The sequence below is a fragment of the Vulpes vulpes genome, chromosome 16 (assembly GCF_048418805.1).
Source record: "Vulpes vulpes isolate BD-2025 chromosome 16, VulVul3, whole genome shotgun sequence".
NCBI lineage: Eukaryota > Metazoa > Chordata > Mammalia > Carnivora > Canidae > Vulpes > Vulpes vulpes.
Window position 1 is genome coordinate 85062305 of NC_132795.1, and position 18638 is coordinate 85080942.

General features: G+C 38.5%; 1 protein-coding gene and 1 long non-coding RNA gene across 2 annotated transcripts in view; one reads left to right on the forward strand and one right to left on the reverse strand.

Annotated features, from left to right (window-relative positions):
* Positions 1-13286, reverse strand: part of PNPT1 (polyribonucleotide nucleotidyltransferase 1) — a 42365-nt gene extending 29079 nt beyond the window's left edge. The window contains exons 1-8 of the mRNA XM_025992677.2: positions 13032-13286; positions 6224-6284; positions 5486-5560; positions 4685-4790; positions 3851-3900; positions 2617-2680; positions 2473-2520; positions 1551-1664 (exon numbers count right to left, since the gene is read on the reverse strand). Coding sequence (XP_025848462.1) covers positions 1551-1664; positions 2473-2520; positions 2617-2680; positions 3851-3900; positions 4685-4790; positions 5486-5560; positions 6224-6284; positions 13032-13192 — 679 coding nt within the window. The 5' untranslated portion in view covers positions 13193-13286. The remainder of the gene's footprint in view (positions 1-1550; positions 1665-2472; positions 2521-2616; positions 2681-3850; positions 3901-4684; positions 4791-5485; positions 5561-6223; positions 6285-13031) is intronic.
* Positions 1-18638, forward strand: part of LOC140595939 (uncharacterized) — a 99032-nt gene that overhangs the window by 39574 nt on the left and 40820 nt on the right. The window lies entirely within an intron of this gene.

Genomic DNA, 18638 nt, shown 5'->3' on the forward strand with positions numbered 1-18638 from the left:
AGAGAGCAAGAGGTAAGAAGAGCAAGCTAGAAGTTGCCTATTAGTTTTTACAGCATGCCACAGATGCAACAAAAATCCTCAGTTTATTCCTCCAACATCTACATAAAATTAGAGGGGTTCAAAGTCTAAGGCAGGTAGAGGCTATATACTTATGGCCATTAAGAAGCAAGTTTATTTCTGTGTCTTAATGATAACAGCAGGTATTAACAGTATGCCTACCATGTACTAGGCATTATGCTAGGCATTTTACAAATCCTGACTAATCTTCACAATGCCCTATTAAGTAGCCAAACCAATTTACTTAGTGAAAGTAATGAATACTGTAACTTTAAACAAAAAAATTCATATGCAGACCAAGTAAACCTATACTTTGCTCAAGGCACTTTCTGGGATGCTCAAATATGTAGGGGTTATCTGTTATTCATAGCTTCCCCATATCTTTGGAATCTTCCCCAAATCTTCTCTTTCTCTCTACACTGTGATAGTTCCCCACAGTAAGAATCTCACCTTTTGGAGCTAGAATCTTGCTTCCCCTGTAGTAGAATGCAGTCATGCATTAATGGTTCTGCCTAGTGTGATGTTAGTGAAAACTGGTATGTGGGAGCTCTAGGGAAGCTCCTTGAAAGGAAGAGTGACTTATTCAGCTGGTGTATACCTTTTTCTTCCTTTTGTCTATACATCAGGTAAGTTGGCCAGAGCTTGAATAGCAGGTTCATAAGCATGAAGATGAAGGGCACACCTTGAGGACAGCAGAGCAGAAAACTGGAAGGAATCATCTAGAATTCTTAAGATATTGTGGAGCCAGGGGCACCTAAATGGCTCAGTCAGTTAAGTGTCCAACCCTTGATTTTAGCTCAAGTCATGATTTCAGGGTCATGAGATTGAGCCCTGGGACGGACTCCACAGTCAGCATGTAATCTGCCTTGAGATTCCTTCTGCCCTCCCCTCACTGGTGCATACACATATGTGTGTGTGTGTGTCTAAGTCTGTGTGCTCTCTAATAAATAAAATCTTAAAAAAAAAAAAAAAGATATCATGGAGCTACTCTGTCCTGGACTCCCTTGTTATTTACTTTAGCAACACACTCCCTAACCAATATGTAGATAACATACAACCCCTATTATATGTGTTTTATCTACCATATAGTACCTGATTCTATCTCCATTACTGACCACTATTCCAAAAGAAGCTGGAAATGAAGTGTTTCACACATTAATTGTACAAAAAAGTACTAAAAATACTGAAGTTTACTACCAGATTTAGAAATTCAATTTTTAGACTAGCTTATTAGTCTAAAATTAATTACCAAAACTACCTTGGTAAATAAAGATTTCTTGTATATTTTAATTGAAGCTTTATCACATTCTATAATTTTAGGTTTTGTTTGATATGGAGCAAGAGCACCACCAAAATAGGGCAGTAATAAAACAGAACAAAAATCTTTATGGCTAAGTGACAAAACACACATACACAGAAGACTATAAATGCATTATTAAGAAGCTAGAACTTACAGTAAAATCCCGAACAAATGTAATACTTAAACTACTTACCAATTTGACTTTTAGGTGCCCCAGCAACCACTAAATTTAAAGTACTGGAAGACATTTCTTTCCGAGTTGGGTTAACAACACACTCTCCATCAATCATTCCTATTCGCACTGCCCCTAAAATATATCAAAAGAGTTGTGTAATAAAAAGTCTCCGTTTTCAAAAAAAAAAAAAGTCTCAGTTCTCAAGACACTATTCCAGTGATAGCTTCAATCTCTACCTTCAATTGTGACTACAATAAAATCCTATTTCTCCCATGGTATTTAAGGCCCACAGAACGTCCTATACCACCCTACCCAACAGCCGCAAGGAACATTCTGAGTTGCTCAAATACATCATTTTTTCTATCCCTCAGTGATTACACTCATGTTCTTCTCCTTGACTAGACATCCTTTTCCAAGGCAAATGCTTACCATTTGATCCTCCTAAGGTTCACCTTTAATGTTGAGTACTCTGAGAAGCCCTCCTTGACACCTGACTAAACCCACTCTTCTCTATTGCTTTTTTTTTTAGTGTTTTCACTATACCTTTATAATATTGTTTATAAATAATTATTTGATTGTTTGCCCTACTTACACTGAAAGCAAGAACTATTCCTAGACTTCCTTTCTTCTTTCAATTCTTAGCTTGGTATCTGATATTTAGGATATTCAAAACTTATTTAATCAATGAATCATTTTTATATTGCATGATTCCATCTTTTTCAAGAAAAAAATATGTTTTTCAGGGACACCTGGGTGGCTCAGCAGTTGAGCGTCTGCCTTTGGGTCAGGGCGTGATCCTGGAGTCCTGGGATCTAGTTCCACATGGAGCCTACTTCTCCCTCTGCCTATGTCTCTGCCTCTCTCTCTCTGTCTCTCATGAATAAATAAAATCTTAAACAAACAAAAAATATATATATATGGTTTTCAAATCTTAACTTACCAATAGGTCCATTCCAAGGAATATCTGATAATGAGAGAGCTACAGAAGCTTAAAAAAAAAGAAAAAGAAAAAAAAATAAGGGCTGAAACAAAAAGGTATCATTCTTTAAACAGTGATAATGTTAATCTTGATTTTTATACTTACCACCATTAATTGCTAAAACATCAGGTTCATTAACTCCATCTACTGCTAATAGATTACAAAGTACCTGGTAAAAGGGAGAAAATTTAGAGCACTAAGAATAAAAATGTACTTGATTTAGGAGGATTATCATTTTGGTTAACATTCTGGGCTAAAATAAAGGAGCACTATTTGTGGTTAAAAGCATGAGCTATGGGACACCTGGGTGGCTCAGCAATTGGGCATCTGCCTTGGGCTCAGGGCATGATTCCAGAATTCGGGATCAAGTCCCACATCAGGCTCCTTGTGTCTCTGTCTCTCTCTCTGTCTCTCATAAGTTAATTAATTAAATCTCTAAAAATAAAAAGCATGAACTTTGAAGTCATATTTCTGGCTGTCATTTAACTAGATGCCTGACTACAGCAATTTACTTAAGCCTCAAAAGTTTCCTCATCTTTAAAAGGGAAAAATAACAGAATCTTCTAAAAAGGTTTTCTGAAAGTTATAGGAAATATTTTTAAAGCATTTATAATACTGGACATGTTGAAAATATTCAGTAAATGTTAGCTATTTCTATTACATAAAAATACTGTTTTTCTGTTTATAAGCATATACAAAACAAACTGATAAATTCCTTTATACTGCAATAATATGCCTATGTCATATACTTAAGAAAACAACTTCTTAAAAAAAGAAAAAGACTACTTGAGGCAATGACATCATTGCATAGGTACATTTGCAAAGCATATTTTTATCAAAGAAATAAAAGTTCACTAAAGCATATGGTTCATTATTCTGAAAGAGAATTCTATTCACAAAATATTAATAGAAGTTTAAAGGACCCAATGAAATTGGTAACAAAAATTAGTTGTATTGATTGTCCTAGCCTCTGACACTAACATAATAGTCCCAGCCAGATCTGTTCCCACCCTTCTCAATCACTCTAAACTTTCAAACTCATCAGTTTCCTGCCTCAGAGCTTTTGTGCTTCTCATTCTATCTGCTCAGAATGCTTCCCCCACACCCCTAGGTTGGCTAACTCCTAGCTCACAATCCAGGTATCAACTCAAATTGACATTGAATAAATATTAATTTTTAAAATTACTGAAGTTTTTTAGAAAACTTAATGTAAAAGAGCAGCATTACCAAAAATTCTTATTTTGTGTTCCAGTGGTTAGTTAGCCTAAGTAGTATGAGAGAAATTCATTAAGTAATTTTTGACTGATCTGGAAACAAATAAACCTAAAGCAGAATCTACCTGTGTATCATAAAAGTAGCCAGCTGGAAAGAGAGGTCTAATTGAACGATCTGCCAAAAGAAAAAAAAAGACACCATTGTAAGCATTTATAATACTGGCATGTTGAGACCAGGCTGAAAAATAACATAGCTGTTATTAATGAATTAACATATCAATATGTTTAAAAAAATCCCCTTGGACTGATTTACTGAAAGGGTCACAGATAAATGTCAATGCTTCAATTAATATAATTAATATATACCATGCCCTAATAATAAAACTAGCAGGGCAGGAACACACAAGTCTAAAATTGGGTAGCAACTTTTCATTCTGGTTCATATATAAGCAGAAGAGACTTAAGGCCCGCAGCAGACCTTGGTATTCTGTGTCTGAAGTATACACAGACTAACAATTTCTGTATAGAAAAGCCATAAACTCAAATGATCCCACAATATTTAAGGATGTCAAAGATTTGAAAGATTACAGATTTCAGTAGTTGATGAATATAATGCTTTTAAGAATTACTATGCTGAATATGAAAATGAAAAATACTAGGGACAGCTTGTAGAGGCATAAGCCACAGAATTTATATGCTCAATAAAGATTCATTCATTTCAGCTACATATATTTATTAAACGCCTATTTTGTGCCGGGTAGTATTCCAAATACCCTGGATTCAGCAGTGAATAAACAGCTTTTTCTTTCATGGAGCCCATATCTGAGGGGATACAAAAAATAAACAACCTCAGGCAGTGTTCCTGTAATGGAAGAAAACTTAAGAGAACTGTCGAATATAGATAGAAGAAATGCTAACACAGGCATAAGAGAGTTACTGCCTCTACCTTAGCATCTTACCTATTACTCGACTTGTAAGAACTTCTTTGTCAGAGGATCCAACCTCTCTTCTGAGATAGTTTGTGGGAATTCTACCTGCTGCAGCAGCCTTCTGTCTGTAGTCAACCTAAAGTAGTAATGAAAAAACAAAAGTTCATTGGACTCCTTTTTATGGCAACAAGCTATTTCCCAAGAATGACACTATACAGATACTAATTCTCCTGAGGCTGCTAACAACATGGTCCAGATTAAGAATGGAGAATATTTTATTTACTTTTAGCATTTTGTATCTCTATGGGAAGGGAAAATTGATAGAAATATTTCAGTAAATTGATTTTTAAGAAGCCTTCCACTTAGCAGTGAACTACAAAGCCTCATTACTTCCCACATTGGGTTATTCGGGTCACATCAAACATCCCCTTTTTTGTATCAACTGTTAAATAAACAGTCCCCTTTTCATAACACAAAGAAGCCACAAACTCCTACAGCACTCCTTACTCTTCACCAAACATGTACTTGCAGACTCATTCTGAAGGGAAACCTATGAAAGCAATGAACTGATTGCTACTCAACATCAAAGTCTTCATGTACTTCATTGTTCTTATCAACTTGGAGATTCTAAAGCATGCTTGCTACTAATATGAGAACTGGTTATGAAGCAATCAGTCTAGATTCCTTTAATGACTCAGCATCAAACAACAAAGGAATAATATTCTTTATTATGCGAAGTTTACACTGTGCACTCCTTAGACATCAGACAGAAATATTACAAATTCTAGATTTATGCCATATTACTGTTCAGATAAATCAGCAGATACTTACCACCAAAGGCATGAACTGGGAAGGTGAAGGTTTTGTTTTGCTGACGGCTGTGACCATCACGGCAGTGTCACCTGACTTAAACATAAACAACACTGGTAAATTCCTTAAAAATCAGACATTAACGTCTAAGCAGTGACTGAATCAATCCTTGCTCTAGTTAAATACAAGGAAAGAGAACGATTATTCCATGATACAATGTAATGAAAATAGTTAATCACAACTAGTCCAAACTTGATCCCTTCTACAAGATCAAGAAAAGGCTTATTGAGGGACACCTGGGTGGTTAAGCATCTACTTTCAGTTCAGGGCATTGATCCTGAAGTCCTGGGATCGAGTCCCACACCAGGTCCCTGCATGGAGCCTGCTTCTCCTTCTGCCTAATCTCTGCCCTCCCCCCACACTCCCACCCCCCGTCTCATGAATAAATAAATAAATAAAATCTTTAAAAAAAAAAACAAAAGAAAAGGCTTATTGATAGCTCAGTCACATCCAATCATATTTTTCTACTTCTTACGGAGAAATTTAGGCTATATACAAAGAAAAATTTCTCACTTATCACAATTAAAATAGTAAAATCATATTCTCTAGAAAAGCATTACAGAATTTATTAAAAGTAAAATAGAACTCCAAATTTGAAACAGATCTTAAAGGTCATTCTGAGAAGTTACATGATGTAAAAATAGTATCAGTCTCCACAACCATTTTTAAGATAAAAATGTAGAAATCTAGACTTTTTACCTGTACTACAGCGGAGCCATCTGCAAATCTGGCCAGTTTTCCAGAGGATATTTCTAATTTTCTGTTTAAAAATAAAAATTCAAGACAAAAGGACTTAGGTCATCAATATAAATCTCAGCTTAATATAAAATAATCTACTATTCTAATAGAAGAACTAAGCCGCAGAGGCCCCAACCTAGCAAAAAAAAAAGGGGGGGGATAGAGTTCACAATCACTATTAAAAGTACTAGGGGGGGATCCTGGGTGGCTCGGCAGTTGGGTGTCTGCCTTTGGCTCAGGGCATGATCCCGGAATCCAGGATCCAGTCCCACATCAGGCTCCCTGCATGAAGCCTGCTTATACTCCCTCTACCTATGTCTCTGCCTCTTTGTGTATCCCTCATAAATAAATAAATAAATCTTAAAAAAATAAATAAAATAAAAGTACTAGGGGAATTTAAGAGCTGCCTAAGGAAAAATATAGACACTAAGGCATAGGAGCAATCTGAATGAGAGATAAAGTACTCTGGGGGTGAAGAAGCTGTGTTTGTAAATGTTAAATTGTTCCATTTACAACCTTTGTTTAGTCTGTCCATCCTTGCCTTCTTGATAAAAGTAGCCTTTTAACACACAAATGAGATCCTTTCTCTACTTAAAATCCTTTAAAGTATCCCTCCATGCTTTCAGGACAAAATATAAATTCCTAAATATTGCCTACAAAGACCTTCATGTTCAATAATGGTGTCAAGACAAGTGGCGGGGGGAGGGAGTGGGAGAATAGCCTTTTCAACCAGAGGTGCTAAGACAACTAGATACCCATATACTGACAAATTAATAAAGTTGAACCCCCTTCCACATACTATAAATAAAAAATAACTCAAAACGTAGTATAGAACTAAATATAAGAGCTTAAAACTATAAAATTCATAGGAAAACACATAGGAGTAAATCTTCATAAACTTGAGTTAGACAATGTCTTGTTATATATGACATCAAAACCACAAGCGACAAAAGAAAAAACAAATTGTACTTTATCAAAATTAAAAACTTTCATGTTTCAAAGGGTACCAAGAAAGTGAAAGAAAACCCACAGAATAAAAAAAATTTGCAAATCATATATCTGATAAGGGACCTGTATCTAGAATATGGAAAGAATACTTACGACTCAATAAGAAGACCAACAATCTAATTTAAAATTGGCAAAGGATTTGAAGTCTATCCAAAGAAAATCTACTAAATAGTTAAGTATATCAAAATATGCTCAATATCATTAACCACCAGAGAAGTGCATTCATAACCACAATGAGACATACTTTATATCTACTAGGATGATTATAGTCAAATAGATCAATAACAAATGTTGGTGAGGATATAGAGAAACTAGAACCCTCATATACTATTTATGGAAAGGTACAATGGTACATCTTCTTTGGGAAAGAATCTAGCAATTCTTCAAGAGGTTAAACACATAAGTGCCATAGGATCCAGCAATTCTACTCCAAGGTAAAGACCCAAAAGAAATGAAAACTTGTATGTCCATGCAAAAATTTGCATAGAAACATTCATAGCCACTGCATTATTCATAATGGTCCCAAAATGGAAACAATCCAAATATATGTCCACCAATAAATGAATAAGCAAAATGTGGTCTCCTTGCATACAATGGAATATTATTCAGCCATTTAAAAAACAAAGTATTGGACAGCCTGGGTGGCTCAGCAATTTAGTGCCACCTTCAGCCCAGGGTGTGATCCTGGAGACCCAGGATCGAGTCCCAAGTCCCAAGTTGGGCTCCCTGCATGGAGCCTGCTTCTCCCTCTGCCTGTGTCTCTGCCTGCCCCCTCCCCCGCCCCGCTCTGTGTGTGTCTCATGAATAAATAAAATATTTTAAAATAAATAATTTTTTTAAAAAAATGAAGTATTGAGGTCCCTGGATGGCTCAGTCAGTTGGGTGTCTGACTCTTGGTTTTGGCTTAGGTTGTGAATTCATGCGTCATAGGATGGAACCCCCCACTCTCCAAATCAGGCTTCTCACTCAGCAAGGAGTCTACTTGAAAGATTCTCTTCCTCTGCCCCTTCCCCCACTCTGGAGCTCTCTCTCTCTCTAAAAATAAATAAATAAACCTTTTTAAAAAATGAAGTATTGCTATGTGTTACAACATGGATATAACTTGGAAACATAATTAACTTAAAGAAAGCAGTAACAAAAGACCAAATGTCATATAATTGACATATGACATATAATTGACAACCATTGAATTGTACATTCTAAATGGGTAAATTGTATGGTATGTAAATTATATATTAATAAAGCTGTCTTTATAGATAGTAAATAGGCAGTATTATCAGTTTTATTCCCCAGCTTCTGCAGAGTATAAAAAGAGGTTACTGAAGGCTTGAAACAGATCAGTATCACTTGTCAAAGAAACCAATATTCATAAGTGTATTGTGAAGCCAAACCAATTCTGCCTTCTGAAGATACTGAGGAAGATGTTCTGTCTCATGAAGGCTGCTTCAGAAACATTTTATCATGGTCCAGTGCTGAATACATACACATACACACACACACACACACACACACACACACATGCCCTGCCCCCCCTATCCTTCACATGCAAAAAGGATAAGGAGAGAACTCGATATTTCTACCCATTAAACACTTTTGTCAGAAACCTGAGTTCATGAAAAGCCTATTTATCTATTCAACAGACTCATTTTGTTAAATTTGAAAGCCAAAAAAAACAGTACTTGTACTTTCAGTTCTAACTTTGAAAACTTTTGAGAATTTTTTTTAACCACAAGAAATATTTGAGAAATTCTAGTTGGGTTTCTATTACTATTCACCACAGATGTTGTGATGACAGCCTACAATAAAATGGGTTTACCGTTGACAGATGGAGTAAGGTGCAGAGATAAGGAGATGGCATAGTAAGTGGAGGGAATGAGATGCTCAGAGCCAGTCACACTCTGTAGCCTCAAGCAAACTACAGCTAAAATCAATATTAATGTTTTATGTGTAAAAGTAAATCTGGGGTCTTGAAATTTTGTTTAATCCAGAATATGTTACCAGTACTTCTCAAGACCTTCCAGGAAGTGGCATTCCATCTAATAATGTAATTTCTGAATGATCCCTATGAAAGGAAGGAGATCATCTCTAAATAAATTGAAGTGAGTCCAACACAGAGAAAAGGAGCTGTGAAAGTTCTAGTTTTTTCCATTAATGGGGATCTTGCCCCAGAATTTTTGGGATTACTTTCAGTGGCATATTCTTTTGCATATCCTCAGCGATAGTAAGTTTTTATTCTTTAATGAAGTTATAATTTGCACAGAGGATCAAGAGAAGGCAGTAGAGAACAAAGGTTAAGAACATGGGTGTTCTCTGAATAATGATAAGCATCACTGAAATAAAATAATTCTTCAGTCTGCAGATGACATCTATCACTTTTTATTAAGTTCCACTGGTGAACACCAGTCACGTGGCCCCACCTATGTAGGGACTAGCAATATACCAAAAAGAGCACCCATACTTACAAAGCCTGAGGCAAGGAGTAGATCACGCACTCCCCTGTTAAGAACCAGCCCTTCCAAATTATATTAGCAGGCAGAGAAATGGAGCTGAGGAAACACTGTTAAGCTTCTAAAGCTAACCTATTTACAATGGGAACTGACTGAATCAGTGAGAAAAACAAGTCTGCAATACCCCCAGCTATTCTCAGACATGTACGCTTCCATTTATATGTTTATTCAAACACCACATCCTCCTGCCTTCTTTGTTCCCTCTCTTGAGTCTACTCAGTGTCTCCATTAGAGATCTTAGGCTATCCACCAGACAATCCTACAGTCCTGTCTTGGTGATTGCCCGAGTCTGCACTCTTTTTCTTCCAGGTGTGTGCAATTTATATTACACAAAGTAGCAGGCGGTTTCTTTTCAGTGTATCTCATGATCTCACCTGATATTAACTGACCTATGTAATTTTTTCCTGTTCATGCACTTATAGTTGTGTTTTTGGTGCTAATTTGTTATTACTTTTATACATCATGGTTGATTTTATCTCTTTATTAATTTACTCTGTAGTATTTTAGGTTTTTGAGCTTTTAAAAATGTTTAACCATGTGAATGTTTACCTAATGTGAATGAATAACTTAAAAAAAAAAAACTTGAAAACAACAAATAAGGGGATGCCTGAGTGGCTCAGCGGTTTGGCACCTGCCTTCGGCCCAGGGGCGTGATCCTGGAGTTCTGGGATCTAGTCCTCCATTGGGCTCCCTCATGGAGCCTGCTTCTCCCCCTGCCTGTGCCTCTGCCTCTCTGTGTCTCTCACGAATGAATAAATAAAATCATTTTTTTTAAAAAAGAAAACAAATAAAAAGGATTAGGATGAGCAGTAATTTCTATTGGTGGGTAGAAGGATGGGAAAAGGTAGCTGAGGAAGAGCAGAGCTGGCTGCCACAGGTGGTAGAACTCTAGGGAGAGATGTTTAAAAACAAAACATTTTTAGAAACATCTGCACAATAATGTGGAATGTAACAAACCACCTTCCTCCAACTCCTACCAAGAAAAATTCTGTAATACCAAACTAAAAAGACAAATATCTTTATGATTCAGCCTCTGCCTGTCATTTGGTTTTACCTTTTATGCTAACCTCACATTTCACCTTTTGCTTCATCAATAGTGAGTTATTTGTAGCTACTCAAAATGCACTCTTACCTCCCTGTAATTGCACTTACCACTTTCTCCCTGCTAATTTCTCCTCCTCCCCCTTCAAGATTCACCTTTGATGGCAAGCTTCAGGGTGGGGTAAATATGCCTTTGTGCTCCTTTGGTACCCCATTCACACCTCTGCTACAGTGATTTTCCCAGTACTGTACCTGTGTTTATCTTACTCGCTCTCAGACTCTGTATCTACTGTACCCTGTACATAGCAGATGCTCAATAAAAGCTTGTTGAAATGAAAATTAAACAGCTGCCTCAGAGATACCTCTGAATATTAAGTACAGCATTTGAAAAACACAATAATTATAATCTAAAGCATATTTACAATATATATCTACAATATAATACACATGGTAACAAATATAAAAATGAATGGTATATAGTCAAATTCAATAAATGCTACAAAAAAACAAACTTAATACAAAGATGAAAGAATTGATTTACCCAGCTGGTATGATATTCATGAATCTAGTTGTTACACACAGGTTCAAGAACTAAGTACAAGAGATCCAGATTGACTATAAATGAAATATTTAAAGTAGATTATTTATGGAAAATTTGGAAGGCAGGGGCTAATACTGTTGCTTTGCGACCCTTAAAAGAGTCCATTTAGCGCACAGCAGGTTCTGAGGTATTTCTTCAAAGACTATTAAGTCATTGAAAAATGGAAGAGATTCTCTCCCTCAAAAAATCAGAATCAAAGAATGCCAGAGGTGGAAAGTGCCTTAGAGATCTAGTCTAGGGATCAACAAACTATATAGCCTGCTTCTTCTGTACAGCCTTTCAGATAATTTTTATTATGTATTTCTAAAGGTTTTGTAAACACACACATGTATGTAACAGACAGTATGTAGCCCACAAAGCTTTAAGTATTTACTATCTGTCCCCTTACTGAAAAATCTAACCCTTAATGTAGACCAGTCTTCTCATTTTGCGACAAAAAAGTTAAGCAACTTGTTCAGGATCAGTCATTCAGTAAGTTAATTTTTTATTTATTTATGATAGCCACAGAGAGGGAGAGAGAGAGAGAGGGGGGCAGAGACACAGGCAGAGGGAGAAGCAGACTCCATGCACGGGGAGCCCGATGTGGGATTCGATCCCGGGTCTCCAGGATCGCGCCCTGGGCCAAAGGCAGGCGCCAAACCGCTGCGCCACCCAGGGATCCCCATTCAGTAAGTTAGAAAGGAAAACCCTTAATCAATGGCAGATTTTTTTCAGCTTTTCGAACAAAGTAGGGTCAAAAATTTTAAAGTACATTTTAAAAAAATGTAGATATATAAAGCATTAGCAAATGATTCACTCTAAAAATGATCCGTTTTTAAAAAGTAATTTTAGGGCAGCCCGGGGGGCTCAGAGGTTTAGCGCCGCTTTCAGCCCAGGGCCTGATCCTGGGGACCCGGGATCCAGTCCCACGTCGGGCTCCCTGCATGGAGCCTGCTTCTCCCTCTGCCTCTGTCTGTCTCTCATGAATAAATAAAAATCTTTTTAAAAAATTTTAAAAAGTAATTTTAGATGTGAATTATGGCAACCGGACCCATGGAAAAAGTATGGGTTTGGAAAGAAATACAAAATCCACTTAGTCTCAAAGTAGGTGACTCTGAGCACGTTACCCCTTTTTAAGTATGAAATGGGGTAAAAGCACCTTTAGTGCAGGTTTATAGTATGTGTCACATTCCTAGCGTCCAATAAACCTACGTTTTCCTTCCCTTCCTACTACCTAGGGTCATACTGGCCCTGCATTTGGGCAATTAAACGGACTGGATGACCTAAGCATCCCCCGTCCACTCCTCCCGAAGTGGAATGTTGCCCACTTCCAGGAGTGCCGGCAAATCAAGGGGATGAAAGTCCGGCTGGACAGACGCAGCCGAATCAAGGAAGCCGGAACAGGGTGAAAGGGAGGACACAGAAGCAAAGGACACGAGGCTGAGACGGCGCGGGAAGGGGGAGGGACCGGGAGACAGACTCAAACCCAGAACGGGACATCTGGCATTTAGGCTGGGGATAAAGAAGGGCAAGAGACCTGCGCTGCCGGATTCCTAGCCTGGTGGATGACTGCCCCTCGGGCTGCCGGGGCAGGACGCCTTGGAAATGACAGAGAACGCAAACTGCTCCTTACCTGCTGCCTAAGTCCACGGCCACAGCTCGGAACCCCGTGCCACTCCATAGTGCTCGCACCTGCAACTGGGTGAGCGCCCGACCCCGCCCTGGCAGACGGACGGGGCCCTCGCGGAGCGGCCGAAGCCGGAGGCACGAGCAGCAACGCCTGCAGGCCGCCATGACACCCGGCACGCGACCACCGCGGGCTGCACCCCGATTGGCTCGCTCCGCAGGCGCGGGGCGGGGCCTGCTGCAGTTTCGTTTCCGCGGTGCTGGGGGCGAGGGAACCCGTGGCCGCGGTACCCAAGTCGCTTGCTACGGAGCCTAGAGAGGGTCAAGCCTATTTGAACGCAAATCGTGATAACCGATCTTTCCTATTTGAGCATCCGCCAGGGAAAGGCAATTGGAAAGTTAATGCCTTTTGTGTGTGTGCTATCGTAGTATGAAGGAGTCCTAGAAGAATGTAAACAGTAATAATAGAAGCCATCAGACAACACATTATTATGTGGCTTCTGTGAACTGAGAATTAGAGGAGAATTTGTGTAGTGGACCATGGAAAGAGGTCTCCCTCTCCTCTGCCCTGTTTTTTATTTTATAAGTTTCACACAAATATTCTTGTGAAGGTTTATGTAAATTTGTTTCTAGTAAGTGAATTTCATTTCTTATTGACCTATATCATCATTTTAGGTTATCTTTGACCTCATTTGTTATTCATCTTCATTTCCATTTGTTAATATTTGGCAATTCATCTCTCTGCCCCTTTTGACCAAATATTACTGTTCTTTAAACCGACTCTTATTAAATGAAAAATGCCAACTACTATTTAAAAGAAATGTTTTGGAAGATGAAGAAAAACAGTTTTTGGAATTTGATACGTTTTCCGGGGGTAAAGAAATCTCTCCCATCCCTCTTAATCCTGTCTTAGAACATCTTTATATAGTTCCTTGTATGAACCAATGATAATTTTTTTATTATTATTATGAGGGTCATAGTTCTCTTTTAAGTCATAATCTCCTTCCTCTGAGAAATCCAAACCACAAAATCCAACGTGGTTTTAAGAACTAAGGATTTGAATTTGAAACAGATGAATGTTTTAGTGGTAGAGTAGCTCCCTGGCACCTTAGTTTCCAGGAGCTGTTAGCACTGATTTGGAATTTCCATGTCAATAGAAAGGATTACTACCAACACGGCTAGGGATATTTAGTGTGTGTGTGTTTTAAGATTTTACTTATTCATGAGAGAGAGAGAGAGAGAGAGAGAGGCAGAGGGAGAAGCAGGCTCCATGCAGGGCGCCCGACGTGGGACTCAATCCCAGGACTCCAGGATCAGGCCCTGGGCTGAACGCAGCGCTAAACTGCTGAGCCACTGGGGCTGCCGGATACTTAGTGTTAAAGAAGTTTTTTTACCTCTTTCTCTACAGTTGGCTTAACTCCCTGGTACCAGTGTTTTCCAGACCAATCTATTGAAACCTGTCCTAATGACGAATTTATCATAATCTGCTTGCCATAATACAAGCATGACTTTGGATTTACAAAATAAGAATACTAAACCTTCTTTTGGTAAAGCACTTAAGTACTAGTTAGTCATTTCATACAGGTGGTGTTGATTTGCCTAATAGTTCGGAACATAAATTTGGTCTTGAGTGGTCCCAGTTTTAACTCTGCCACTTCCTAGTTGTTTGACCCTCTCTCTCTCTCTCTCTTAAGCCTGTTTCCTCATTTATAAAAATGGATACTAATATAAATCTCCTAATATTTTTGTTAAGATCAAATACGACAGAGGATGTAAGATGTTTATCACAATACCTGGCAACATTGTCAGCGCTCAATAGACGGCAGATTCAGCTTTCACCACCCTTTTCTTAATTTTCCATCTAGTTTCCTCCATTTGAAATACCGAACAACCCTCTTTCCTGTAGAGCTCCATGGATCTGTTAAGCTTTCGTCCAGCTGGAAATACTGGAAAACAATATTTAAGTCCCCCTGTTTCCTCACACCCACCCAAAATAATTGATATGGTAGTAATTGTTTCATAAATGTAAAGGCAAATGTGGGTATTGAAATTTGCTTTGAAATAGTCTTAAGATGATCCAGGCTGTTTATATTAAGTTTGGTGTCTCTCTTGATTGGGTGGGAGCCCCCCGATTGTGGGGCAATGATTGGGTGGAAGCCGGTGACATGGGCAGTAAAAAGATTCACACAAGGCAGAACATAGGAGATAGAAGTTTACTGAATGCAATGGGGTGGCCAGCAGAACAACAAAGAAAAGCCTGTGGAAGGAGGCAGTGGGTAGGGTCCGTTTTTAAAGGGGGAAGGTGAAAAGGTGTGACAATATATGGAATTTTCACTTTTTTTGGTAACTGCCTGGTTGTAAGTAGCCCATTGGTTACTTAGGGCCTAGGGATATTTTGGGTGGGTTGCCCCATTGGCCTGTCTATATTCAGCCAGGGGTTGCTCTGGGCCCTTTCTACATTCCATTGCTTACCCTGTTTGCCTAAAAGCAGTCTCTACATAAAGCATTTTAAGATTAACACAGGAACAGAAATATAAAATGCTTAAAATCTTGTGGTTGTGAGATAGGGAAACTGAAGGACTATATAAAAATATGGTTTTTGCTCCTTTCCCTGCTTCCATTCTTGCTAGGACCTGCACCTCCACCTTATACCTGCAAATAGTGTATTTCCCTCTTATAAGGGACAAAGACTTAATGATTCCTTTAGAATAGATAACATCTAAGGAAGGACTAGGTAAGAATGACTGACAAAGCTTTCATATGCATATTCTAGACTAGCAGAGATAGACTTCTCAAGGCCAAGACCCCCTGGCTCCAAACATCTGGGATCCCCAAAATCAGTACTTTTTAATGGAAACAACATGACCAAAAATCTGTCACAGAATTTTGAGACCCATTAAAACAAAAGTTCAGTAAGGATAAATAAATAAATAAATAAATAAATAAATCCACCAGCAATATTTTTCAGATCTTCTTTTCTCTTTTTTAAACTCCGATGAATGTGCATCAAAATATTTAATACCACTGCCAGCTCTGAGTAGCAATTTTAAGTAAAACATCACTGCATTAAATTACTGTTAATAAAATTTAATTTGGTTTGTAGTTTGACTTATAAAGTATATACGATTATTTTAGCTTTATGACTGTATAAGAGGCACAAGATAAAGGACTTTGTGTCTTCTTACATATTTGTACACAAAATATCAGTGGACACCAAGGGGGTCCATGAAGTTTTTTTTCTCTTGAAGGAGTGTAGCCAGAGGGATCTTTCTAAATTGCAAACCTAATTGTGTCTCCATTCTGATTAATTTTCTTCAGTCACTTTCTAAACTGTGTTTTGTGTTGACTATAAACTGTCCCTATTTAATAGCTTCATCTATTTTTACTTACAACGTATTTTCTTCCTTCCTCTCATTTTATACTTCAAGGAAACTGAGCTACTTGTTCCCCTTTAACATACAACCTTCTCTCCTGCCTCTGTGTCTTTGTATGGATGATTCTGTGTTCTTGGTACATATTCTCTCCAGTGTGTCAGTCTGGCACAATCAGTTTTCAGATCTTACTACTGGAAGACTTCAATACTAGCCTCTGACTTCCCCACACTGACCTGTGGGTATGGTCTATGTCTATCTTTCCACTTTATTAATTAATTTATACAGTCATTAATTTCCATCCATGGAAATGAGTGTGGGAGTAGGTATTGTATAGTGGTTAAAAGTGCTGGCTCTGGCATCAGATTGTCTAGGTTCAAATCTCACCTGCCACCTCCTAAACATGTGACTTGATAAGTTGCTTACCCTTTCTACATCTCAGTTTCCTTACTTATAAAGTGAAAAGGATTAAAAAAAAATCTACCTCTTAGGGTAGTTAGGCAGATTTAAGTACACTCTTATTTTTATGTAACTTAGCATAGTCTCTCGCCCATGGGATACCTGCTTTATGCCAGGCACCACGCTAGGCTCAGGGGATATAGGTGTGTCAAGACAGTCATGGACATAGTAATCCCTTCTTTATGGAGCTTGAAGTCTAGTATGAGAGAATGACAAAAACACAACAAAAGAAATAAAAAGAAAAATTAGAGTGTGATTAGTAGTAAGAAGGAAATAAACCAGGTGAGAAGACAGAGAAGAATGGGATGGAAGAAAATAAGGTAGTCAGGGAAAAACTCTCTGCCGAGACATTTAAGCTGCCCTGAATGATGAAAAAGAGACAGGTTCTGAAACATGGGGGCAGGTGAGAGCTGTGAGTTGTGGGGGTAGATTGTCCCTGAGTTGGGAGAGAATTTGACTTCTGTGAGGACTTGGAAAAGCTGGTGTGGCTAGAGAGTAGTAAGTAGGAGTGTGGTGGAGATGAAGTAAGAGAGGGATACAATGGAAAGTTTAAACTGGGAAGTGGCATGACATAGTCTATATTTTAAGATGATCTGTCTGGAAGCTGAGTCTAGAACGGATTGGAGGAGGATAACAGAGAGGTATAGAAATGGAGTAATGTGGTGGCAAGGGTGACAAGGAGAAAGGATGGAGAGATTTGTAATATATTTTAGTGTTGGGATTAATTGAACTTGTTGATGAATTGGATACTGGGAGGTGTAAATTAAGACTACTAACAGGTTTAGATGGATCAGAAATGCAGTGTCTGAGGCACCTGAGAGTAGCTGTCAAGACAGTTGGATCTGAGCACAAAGGAAAGGACTAGTGTAAATATAAGAGTAATCAGCATACCAGTGATATCGTAAGCCACAGAAATGCTTTAATCACTTAGAAACATGGTAGAGAGAAAAGAGAAGGCCCAAGTCTGAGTCCTGAGGAGGGAGAGGCTGCCAAGGCTATGGAGATGGAGCCAGCATTGATGCAACAGCCAAGCTAGGTTGTATTATGCTGGGTATTTTCCATTTGCACCCACTCCACCCATACCCTTGGCTCTTCTCTGTGCCCTTTTGGGAATGATGTATAGTTAATACATCCACCTCCGTGACTCTTGTTTTTTTTGGTTGGGTTAACCAATGAGAGACACCAGCAGGAGATCAGAGGGTAAGGTTTAAGAGAAACTAAAAGTATAAAACCACAATTCCGTATGCTGTAGCAGTGACTACAACCACCTATCACTACATCATTTGCCAGGTTGTCCTGCTTGTTTGGCTCTAGCTATCACTCCAATTCTTCTGTTTCTTCTTGCCACTCTAAGTCTTCAGAATTTCCTACTATTGGTCATCACTCAGTGCTTTCACCATTCTTCATTGTTCATTCCAGAATCAGCTTTACCCTCTACAAATAGTCTCTTCATTAAATTTTCTTTAGAACTCCTCTGAGTGTGCCCTCTGCTCCTTGCTTCCCTTTGTACTGCTCTTCTGAGAGCATGCTCTGGCCTCTCTCCTAGCAGTAGACCACAATTACCTGTTAGAAGCTTGTTACCCTGGAGGTGGGAGGTGAGGGGCATGCTATTCTCTGCTGTTCTGACTAACCCTTGGTTTTAGGAAAGTACTGTATCCCTGGATTCTTAGTGCACCTGCCCCTCTCCCAGCTGTAATTCTGGGCCAGGGATAAAGAGTTATGTTCTGTTCTTTCCTCCACATGCAGCGGGTTTTCGCAGTGCCTTAGGAGTAACAGCATTTGTC